The 11,422-nt window shown below is 35.2% G+C and overlaps 1 protein-coding gene across 1 annotated transcript; it reads left to right on the forward strand.

The window, feature by feature from the left end:
* Window positions 1–7,058: 7,058 nt before the first annotated feature.
* LOC140874402 (tubulin beta chain-like) lies at window positions 7,059–10,255 on the forward strand. The gene is made up of 3 exons (XM_073277714.1): window positions 7,059–7,531; window positions 7,812–8,081; window positions 9,312–10,255. The coding sequence occupies exons 1-3, from the start codon at window positions 7,138–7,140 to the stop codon at window positions 9,980–9,982; spliced, it is 1,335 nt and encodes a 444-aa protein (XP_073133815.1). The 5' UTR covers window positions 7,059–7,137; the 3' UTR covers window positions 9,983–10,255.
* The last annotated feature ends 1,167 nt before the right edge of the window (window positions 10,256–11,422 follow it).

An 11,422-nucleotide genomic window follows, 5' to 3' on the forward strand; every position in this document is an offset into this window, starting at 1 on the left:
TACCTCTTTTGAACTGGCCTGCAATTAAAGTACTGGTAAGGCTTCTCATTTGACCATCTTCTCTTAGAGTAGTTAGACTCATTCCATGGCCTTTTGAAATTAGATTGGTTTCCCTTTCTTCTTTCATTAGGTTTTGGTTTGACCCAAGTTCTTCTTTGATTAGAGATCTGGGGATCCACATATCCCAGCCCTCTATGCTTAGAGCTTCGTTCGTTAGATACTTTCTGATTTTTGTCAAAGCTGCACTCATCATGTTCATATATCGTGCTGGACCTGACAAATCTTATTTTGTTAAGATTGCCTTTGTCCAGGCTTGACTGAATACAAGATTCCATAGACTGTTCATTTGTTCCAAACCCTAGACCGGTTTTGTCATGTGCCGGTCTTTGAATTTCTTGAATTTTGTCAATGGTTACAGAAGATTTATTCCAAGCCTTAATTGTTTCGAGTAGTTTTTTGTTCTCAGTCAAGGTTGCTTGGAACACTCTTTTCAAGGTGTCATTCTCAGTAGCCAGCAGACTTAACTTGACCTTAAGACCATCAAGCTCTTTTCGCTGCATGCAGCTTGATTCGCTTGACTTATCTTTTAGGTCAGCTCTTTCTGCCTTTACCTCCTCGAATTCCTTGGATAATGCTTTGTATTCATTAGCCATTTCGTGTAAAGCAGTGACTAGATCACTGTGAGTAAATTCAGGTGAACCAAAGTCAAATACCTCCTCAGCTTATTCTTCGATGTCAGCCATAAGGCATTCCACCTTTTCATCATCGCTGTCATCTGAAGAGCTTCCGGTATTGGGGTTGTCAGAGTCAGAATCAGCCCACTTGCTTTTGCTTTCGTCTGCTACTAGAACCCTTTGGTCTCTTCCTTTTCTAAACGTCCTCTTGTCCTCCTTGCCCCTTCTTCTTTTGAAGACTTGCTTTTGATCATTGCTCTTAGGCTTGGTGCAATCTGCAATGAAGTGGCCTGGCTTGCCACAGTTAAAACAAGTAGGACCATCGTCTGTATGGTCCGATTTATGATAATTTTTAAATTTAGAATTTTTTTTACGCATAAATCTACCAAATTTCTTGACAAAGAGTGTCATGACTTCGTTGCTGATTTGCTCAGCTGATCTCTTTGGAGCTTCCTCGACCGGTGGACGCATCACCGTTGAGGTTAAGGCCTTGGTTGGTTGAGAGGTAGATGGTTCATCTTCTGTCCTCATGTTGAGCTCGAACTCGTAGGCTTTGAGATCTGCAAAGAGATCATGCAGTTCAACCTTGCTTAAGTCTTTTGACTCCCTCATAGCCACTGTCTTGATCTCCCATTCTTTGGGCAAGGCTCTCATAACCTTCACAACAATTTCACGGTTAGTATAAGTTTTTCCTAAAGCAATAAGATCACAAATGATACTAATGAACCGTTCATCAAATTCAGCCATGGTTTCCCCTGGCTTCATTTTGGCATTGTCATATTTTTGAATGGCCATGGTGAGCTTGTTTTCCTTAGTCTGGTCATTTCCTTCACACAGCTGAGTGAGCTTCTCCCAAATCTCCTTTGCTGTGGAGCATGACTTGATTTTGCTGAACATGTTCTTGTCCAGTGTTTTGTAAAGGATGTCCCGGGCCACATTGTCAAGATTGGCCTTCTTTTTGTCCTCAGTAGTCCACTCAGCTCTTGGTTTCTCAATCATTTGTCCTGCGCCATCGGTTAGAGCTGGGTTGACCTTCATGATTTTGATAGGACCGTCTGTTATGACATATAGCATGTCATCGTCCTGTGCTGCAAGATGTGCCTGCATGCGAATTTTCCAGTCATCATAATATTCTTTAGAAAACATAGGAATTTTGTTGAAAGAAGTCATGATTTTAAAACTTTAGATCAGCAGTTGAGAAAGGAACCCTCTCTGATACCACTTGTTGGGATCGGTTCAGAGGGTAGAGGGGGGGGTGAATACACTCTGAAACTTTTCTTCTTTCTTTTCAAAATGATCAAGTGAAGTTTAGTTCACTTAATCTGTTTTCTCAACTTCTAAAACGGTTTGAACAACTTAAATAGTGCGGAAATAGTTCAGAGGTTTTAGTGATGCAAAGTTTATAACACAATGTATGAGCAATATGTAAGATAAATAGCAGTAAAGACTAAAGCACGATTTATGAAAGTTCGAAGGCTTAATCCTTCTACGTCTCCCCTTCTTCCACTTAGAAAGGAATTCACTAGAAGACTTTGGTTATTACAACGTCTTGCAATACACCCACTTCAGACTTAGAACTTATCCAATGCCTAATCCGAAACTCATAGATTTACACAGATAAGATTCTCAGTTCTTATCAGACTGGTGGAAGCTTTCAGAGTAGCTTCAAGTCTCTTCAATAATGAGTATAGTCCGGTTGAGCTTCTCAAACTGCAGAGCGGTCGAGAGGCTTGGAAACCCTAGGATGATCCTTGAAGATCAGATATGTAAACTGTAGGCGAGGGTTTATTTGAGCAGCAAGTGAATGATCTTGTAAGTGTGCTCAAGTATTGCTTCAGTATATCAGATGAGGACTTCTAATAGTATTCGAGTGATTGAGTTGATTGAGATTTTTCGTGTTGCTTGTCTTCTTTTTACTTATTGAGCAATCTTCCCTTTATATAGGTCAATCATCAACGTCTTTATTTTGAACGTTCTGATGCTGCATTGAATGCACATTTAATGCTTCATAAATGCATTGATGATTCTGCATGAAGATCGTACACTTCTTTAAATGCAGACAACTTCCAGGGTCCAAAACTGGTATAAACGGTCGAATGCTTTATCTGTAGCCATTCTGCGTTTTTGCCATTTTAGTGCAACCTGTTGTCTCGATGCAAGAGTCAACAGATCTTCTGATACGCCGGTTCTGCTTTTGATAAAGATTTTGCAATGAATGTCTTGTCACAAGTACTTGTCTTGAGATATCTTGATAAGCAGTTGACATTCTACCGGTAGATAGATTTATCCTCTGCTGGTTTGAATAACCAGTCGATAGGCTTGTGACTGCAACCGGTCGAGAGACAAAGGCGGTTGACAAGCTTCCGGTAGATAACTTGAAGGGTTTAGACGGTTGCGGTAGGAGTTGTAGTAGATTCCTGAAATACAAAAGATTTGCAGCACATTCCTATACAATGAGTTATTGTTTGTTATCACCAAAATGTCGGATTCAACAGTGTTTAATTTATTTGATACTAATAATATACAATTTATTTCTCACAAAATACGACAATATTTTTTTTTAAAAAAATATTAATAATAGTTAATGGGCTCAAGTGGTTCAAACTGGCTAAATAGTGGTAAATGCATGACCCACATTATAATACAAATAGGATTATATATATGTAGTTACAGTACAAAAAATAAACAACTAGAGGCCCAATATTTTTTTAATTATATAAACAAATTTCGGTTTAATCAGCTTATTTGATTTTTTTTTTTAAAAATCGAAACCGAACCGATTAAACCGAATTAACCGATATTTTAAAAAAAAATAACCGAGGAACCGAATAAATCGAACTGATATTTTCGATCGGTTTTCTCGGTTTAACCGATTTTTCGCTCTCCCCTAGAAAAAAGTATACGAGCTTCTAATCTATTACTATATATTATGTAAGAGCAAGTGGTCTCTTGATATGGACACATAACACCCTCTTGATTTTTGCCCTTCAATGGTTATCTATTACTATATTTTATCTATTACTATATATTATGTAAGAGTAAAGGTCTCTTAGTATGAACACATGACATTCTTTTGATTTTTGTCCTTTAATGGTTATGTAATTACGAATATGTCATTTTCATTATAATTTTTTTTGTCATTTCATGAATATTTATTTACAAAAATGTCATTTTCTAATTTCACTATTTATTTTTTTTATTTTTCAATTAAAACATAGACAATAAAAAGCACGCAACGCGTGCGTCCGGGTACTAGTTTTTATAAAATAACCATAAAATCTTGGATTTATATATTACCTATTTTAGGAACATGATATTTATTGAGTTTGAAAATGAATTAAAACTTTATGAGTAAAACATAACTGAAATAAAAATCGTTTTAATTTTTTCGCAGTCAGATCACATAATTTTTTTAAAATTTGTGTTTGCGTCGAAAAAATTTGAAATTTATGAATTTAAACATATTTTTATTATTTAAATAACCCAATTGAAAGAAATTTAAATCAATTTCTCTACTTATTTACGCTAATATCATACTAATTGCAATACATTTTATATTCTTAAAAATATTGAGTTATTTGAAAAACTTAAGTGTATCCCGCGTTGCAGTCACCCTTGTGTTAGAAGGACTTTGCCCTTAACTAATACTTGATATGATTCGTGATTCTATTTTATTATAATGTAACCAAAAAATTACATGCGATCAAATTCATACATACAGAGCACGTCATATTTTTCTTTACCCGTTTTTGTTATTCTTTTATATCTCATTATCTTGTTGGGGGCATCCAATTAATTTGAGAATGCGTGGATGCACCAACTCTGAGTCACCAATGAGCCAATTAAAAGGCCTAACACATGCTCTTCAAACAAAACAAAATAAAACAAAACAAAAAAACTAACACATGAAGTGACGTGCATCAGTGCATGCATGTAGTGCTTCTACTTCTACACCCCCTAAAAAAACTTGCACACCCTCATATTATACATAATATTTTAATTATTTGAACCTAGCTACCATCACTATGTGTAGAAATGTTAGTTCAATAGGATACCATAAACAAAACTCTCAAATAATCAACATGTGCTATCGATTTTGCTTCACTCCTTGTGATTATATATATAGACCCAGTCAAACTTAAGATAGTACTGATTCTATTTTGTGCATGTGACACCAAGTGTTATACATAATATTATATGAACACAATATATGATTTTCAACTATAAGTTCGAATAAATTGGTATTCTAACGCCTTCGACCTACCAAATATTCACAGCTAGAAAACTAGTTCGTATCTTAACTCTTGTTTCGAAATCTGCATAAGATGATGTATTGACTATTGATTTGAGATACGTACACATGATTAAAAAAAATTGATATATATGTAAGTAAGAGAATCTAGTATGAATGTTGAAAGTTAGTCAATCAATCATCATACATCTTATCAACCATATCAAACTAAAAATAGAATATCTAACAATATGAGTTCAGAAGTGTTGGTCGATGAAATGCCTGTATTCAGTGGCCACACATAACAACACCAAACGATGTGGAAATGATTTACTTATTATAAATTTTATATACGTAACAATGTTATCAAATCCACGTTATGTTAGACACGATAAAGACATGTTACTCTTTCATTCAATGTCCGAGGGGCCCTTGACTAAAGCTGTGACATCAACTCCAAGTGTATTCTGAGATAACTTGTTAATAAATTAACTCACAAATTCACAATGAAGCAACCCAAAGAAAAAGGGGTCACTTGACAGAAAAAGGGCAACTTCAAAATAGTGGGTGGCAAGTTCATTCTTAATATTTCATAATTAATTGTGCCCCTCATTCAATCCCTCCTTGTCCATATATGGATATTTCTTGAATCATTCAAGTTGCATATACGCAATGAGTCAATGATCCTCTCTTCCCAAACATTGAAGTAATTTCTATATCGATCCCGATTGTTTAAAATATAAAAAATAAGTTGTTACGCGTTCGTTATCAATATCGAGATTTAATACGACTAGATTGGAAAAAAAAAAATAGTTAATCTGAAAAGGAAAAACAATTATATTCCATGGTACAGTAGAAGGGGTTTGCTTTGGTCTAAATTAAAGCTGTTGTTTTTGCTATGATGGTAAAGTCTGAGCTTGTTACTCGAATCTGCTCTTGATGACCACTCCAAGTCTCTTATCCTCTTAGTTTTGGTTTGAGACCAAAAAAAAAAAAAATCTGTAAACTTGCAAAATTTTAAAAATATATATTAAAAATGAAGAACTTTTTTTTGAAAAATTTTAACAAACATTCTCAGAATCTCGTAAACATAAAACTAGCTTTGGAAAAAAAATATTAATCTACCTATACATTTTATTTATTGTTATTGTTATTGTTATTTCAGGAAAACAAATTATTTTCGATGTTTTATTATAAATATATATAAAAAATGAAATTTAACAGATATATTCCAGCAAAATAGATGCCACATCACGTGTGGGAGTCAGATTTCAGCAGTAAGTAACGTGGGTTACGCACCTACTTTGGTTTTACTTTTTCAAAAGTCTGTACTTCCGAATTTGTGCTACTATCAGATTTATATATTATTTAATTACTTCATCGTATTAATGATCGGACAAAATCCAACTAACTCGATAATAAATTAATAAATAAAAATGTTGCAACTTGCAAGATCCTACAAGAATAAAAAAGTAAAATGGAAATATATAAAAGCTAGAAACATCAAATTTTATAATATATAATTATAATTTAATTTTCTACCAATATTTTAATCACGAAACGCCTCGTGGTCTCTTGGCTTGATTTCTTCCCCCTAAAATACTATCCGCTCCATAATGTTGTCTTATAGCATTTTTTTTTTGAGTAAATAGATTTTTTTTTAAAGCTAGTAATCATTAACTTCTTATGTCTATACATTTAAAATTTTAAATTAAATTAAATCAAATTAAATATATATTCAATTTTCCATAACCGGAAAGAGTATGCAAAAAGGCTTAGAGAGTGGTGACCATTAATTACAAATTTTTAAATATTTTTCGCATCAATTTAAATATAAATGATTAGTGGCAAAGCACTAATACTTGACAAAATAGAAATAATAAATAATTTCAAAAATAAAAAATAAATATTTTCATAATTTATAATTTGAAAGGTCACATTTAACACAAACATAATAATATGTATGTATGTACAGTAGTCTTAAAATCAAAGAATAATTATAATCCATACATCGCAGGCCACGTGTTAAGGTGCAAACACCGCAGCCGATTCCTGAAGCACCAAAGCATAACCCAATTTCAAAAAGTTCAAGCTTTTCCCTCTCTTATATCCCTCCAGATCTCCAATTCCCATTTCACTTCATTTCATTTCATTTCATTACCCCGAGAAAACCCTAACACACTCACACCGCACACAAGCGACGCGAAGAGCAAACTCACGAATCCATCGAAAATGCGTGAGATCCTACACATCCAGGGCGGCCAATGCGGAAACCAGATCGGAGCCAAGTTCTGGGAGGTGGTCTGCACCGAACACGGCATTGACCCCACCGGCCGCTACCAAGGCGACTCCGATCTGCAGCTTGAGCGCGTCAATGTCTACTACAACGAAGCCAGCTGCGGGCGCTTCGTTCCTCGAGCGGTACTCATGGATCTGGAGCCCGGAACCATGGACAGCGTCCGGTCCGGCCCATTCGGTCAGATCTTTCGACCGGACAACTTCGTCTTCGGTCAGTCTGGGGCGGGTAACAACTGGGCGAAAGGGCATTATACGGAAGGAGCTGAACTTATTGACTCCGTGCTTGATGTCGTCCGGAAGGAAGCGGAAAACTGCGACTGTCTCCAAGGTGAAATTGAATTTTTATGTGCTAGTTATGTCCATCAGTTGCTCGCGTTTGGGATATTTTTCCTTAGTTTTGCTATTCTGCCTTAGCTTCATTGCAGACTTCTGAGTTTTGATATCCTTTTTGTTGGTCTGTTTTTCTGCTTGATAGTTGTGATTTGTGAGTGGCCTAGATGTGGTTTATATAAACTAGTTTGTGCTGGGTATGGTTGGATGAAGATAATTCCCAAATAACAGAGGACTAAGCTGGTTTAATATGAAACGTCTGTTTTTTTGTCATTCAGGATTCCAAGTATGTCACTCTTTGGGAGGTGGTACAGGATCTGGGATGGGAACTCTACTGATCTCCAAGATTAGGGAGGAATACCCAGACCGAATGATGTTGACATTCTCCGTTTTTCCTTCTCCAAAGGTGTCTGACACTGTGGTGGAGCCCTACAATGCCACACTTTCGGTACACCAACTTGTTGAGAATGCTGATGAGTGTATGGTTCTCGATAACGAGGCACTCTATGACATCTGTTTCCGCACTCTCAAGCTCACAACCCCCAGCTGTAAGTTCATCATATCCTTGATTTGTGTTCATCTGAACCTTGTCTTATTAATGGAATAACATGTTCTGGGATTTCTGTTTTTTCTAAACCTTTTATACTTTGTTTTTGGCATCACGAATCACGATAAAGCTTTTTAGATGCTTACCCGCATTGAGATTCAAAGACATTTTTGGGATTTACGATTTTGGAGGTTTTCTGATTTATAGTTCTGATCCCTTTCCTAGCATCCTACTCGATTTTGTGGTACTGTACTACAAATATTTCCTTGGCGTGGTGTTTAGCATTTTCTGAAAATTTATTTGTCTTGTGTACAACTGATGGTGTTCTTTGTGTCAGGCCCTTAACCAATCCCACAAGTATTGTGACACTCTGTTGTCTGGACAGAAAGATACCTCAAAGATATCAAGCAAAAAATTAAAACACATTATTTTTATGTGGTTCTGTGACTTCTGTCTCTGCCAGCCAATTCAACAACCCTGATTCTCTCCCATACATACCCACTCACCCTTCACTAATACGACAGCTTAGTGATCAACTCGATAGTTAATTAAAATGCATGTATTGGGCCGACTAAAATCTAGATTCCTTGAGGTTTGTGATCGTCGACCTCTCACACATACGTTGATACCTACTCTCATGGCTCATCAATATACATGTATGTGTGTTTGTTACTATTGTAATTGAATCTCAATTATTCCATCTGCATCTTTTCTTTAAAAAAATTAATGCTTTAATTTGCATCAATGACTTTTGTTTAGGCTCTCTTTAAGTGATCAACTCGATAGTTAATTAAAATGCATGTATTGGGCCGACTAAAATCTAGATTCCTAGAGGTTTGTGATCGTGGGCTTCTCACACACACATTGATACCTACTCTCATGGCTCATCAATACGATATACATGTAGTTGTGTGTTTGTTACTATTGTAATTGAATCTCAATTATTCCATCTGCATCTTTTCTTTTAAAAAAATTAATTTGCATCAATGACTTTCGTTTAGGCTCTCTTTAATTTTTTTTGCTTCCAGCTAAATATTTCAACCATATCCAAATGGAGTGACTTGTATCTCGCATGTTGCTTAGCATCTGATAGCTAAATCAAAAAATTTCAGCGCCAGAGGGAGAAATGAATTGTTTGTTCCATGCATCATTCCTATTCTTGAAATAAATTTGGTTAATGTTGTTCAGGTTGGTGATTTATTTTTAACCTTTTTAAAATCTTTTCCATTAGTTGGAGACTTGAACCATCTGATATCTGCCACCATGAGCGGTGTCACTTGCTGCCTTCGATTCCCAGGACAGCTCAACTCAGACCTTAGGAAGTTGGCAGTCAATCTTATTCCATTTCCACGACTCCACTTCTTTATGGTCGGTTTTGCCCCGCTTACTTCTCGTGGGTCTCAGCAATATCGTGCTCTCACAGTCCCTGAGCTCACCCAGCAAATGTGGGATGCTAAAAACATGATGTGTGCTGCTGATCCTCGACATGGTCGATACCTTACTGCATCAGCTGTATTCCGTGGCAAGATGAGCACTAAGGAAGTCGACGAACAGATGATCAATGTCCAGAACAAAAACTCATCTTACTTTGTGGAGTGGATACCCAACAATGTGAAGTCTACAGTTTGTGACATCCCACCCACTGGTCTTAAGATGGCATCGACATTTGTTGGCAACTCAACTTCAATCCAGGAGATGTTCCGAAGGGTCAGCGAGCAATTCACTGCCATGTTTAGGAGAAAGGCTTTCTTGCATTGGTACACGGGAGAAGGTATGGATGAGATGGAATTTACCGAAGCTGAGAGTAACATGAATGATTTAGTCGCAGAGTATCAGCAATATCAAGACGCCACAGCTGATGAGGAATATGATGAGGAGTATCAGGAAGAGGAAGCAGAATAAGATCTGTGGACATCTATGTCTTGCAGTCTTGGTTTCTGAATATATTTCTAATATGGATCATTAAGTTGATGTATCAGAAGATTGTTTTCGTTTCTTGTTGGCACTCTAAACCTTTAGTTAACTGTTTGAACTGTTTTTTCAACTACAGATCATGGAGTATTGATCTTAAACTTCTTCCTTTATATGTAGTAGTTGGGATTTGAAGTGTTGTCACCAACATTTTAGCTTTGCAGCAATGTGAATGTTTACATGTGGGCCAAGTTGGAGTTATATCCTAGTTGGAAATCGCTGATTGAATGTGATTCTAACTTCTGAGTTCCAAGGTTGTATACACCTGCAACTTTATGTTCACTATTCACTACATCAAAATATTTTTATTTTATGTTCTAATCTTTTATTTAACAGAGGAAAAAGTACGTCTATTTATCTATATGTAAATCGGAAGTATGTATTTAATGCGCATGTGAAAAATAAAAAAATTAAATTACTATTTATTTACAATGAAAATGTTTAGCTATGATGTTTCAAAAAAAAAAGTTTAGCTATGAATAAATAGTCATAGGTTAGTAGGTACATTTAAGAATAGGTTGTTCTCGTTGATCCTTGATATCAAATTTGCTTTTTTATAAAATTAAAAAAAATGTGATTTGTTACTGATATGGGCCATATGGCTAAATTATAATATTTCATGATATGAAAATAATACATAATTATTAATATATCTTCAATAATTAGTACACATAAAAATAATATTTAATTATTGATGTTCTGTTTAATCCTTTAACGATAAAAACAGTTATATGTGCTATTCTTTCTTTAACATATTTTTGTTATATCGAAACTATTCTCAATTTCCAGACATATTTTTATTTATCAGAAAAAATAAACACTTATTTGAAAATTTTGCTCGATTTTTTTCTTTCTGAAAAAAGGTTGACTCATTTATTCCATTTAAAGTTCTATAAGGAAATCATTCAAACCGAATAATTGATTATTTTCAATACGACTTAATTCGTATCAGTATTATTAAAATAACATAATGTATGTCCATCAACTCAAAGTTGATATTTTAATATCGTCGTATGGAACTTATAAATATTGTGAAAAAATTTATAAAATAGACTTGTTGATTCACCATATATCAGCTGAGGATTTGTTGACTGGATATGTATGATACATATATCAGTTGAAACTCTTATTGGGCACAATGATAAATTCGAGCATGAAAATAACCAAGACGTGGTAAACTTATGATTTATTATCATGGTTTGTATCTCAAGGATAGCACAGAACAAGTGTCCATGGATTAGAAAGATGAAATGATCCGGAGTTTGATCCATCAGATAAAGGAAAAATTCAAACGTTTTTGGTGTTTTGTAGTTCTATATATATATGTTTTTCATCAAATGGTTTGCTTGATTTTGGCGAAGGCAAATGCGA

Source organism: Henckelia pumila, chromosome 1, assembly GCF_033568475.1.
Source record: "Henckelia pumila isolate YLH828 chromosome 1, ASM3356847v2, whole genome shotgun sequence".
NCBI lineage: Eukaryota > Viridiplantae > Streptophyta > Magnoliopsida > Lamiales > Gesneriaceae > Henckelia > Henckelia pumila.

Excerpts from the sequence above, each read along its gene's own strand:
- LOC140874402 (XM_073277714.1), top strand. The coding sequence starts at position 7,138 with ATGCGTGAGATCCTACACATCCAGGGCGGCCAATGCGGAAACCAGATC. Across the intron at positions 7,532-7,811 it reads AAACTGCGACTGTCTCCAAG|GATTCCAAGTATGTCACTCT; the intron begins GTGAAATTGAAT and ends TTTGTCATTCAG. Across the intron at positions 8,082-9,311 it reads CAAGCTCACAACCCCCAGCT|TTGGAGACTTGAACCATCTG; the intron begins GTAAGTTCATCA and ends CTTTTCCATTAG.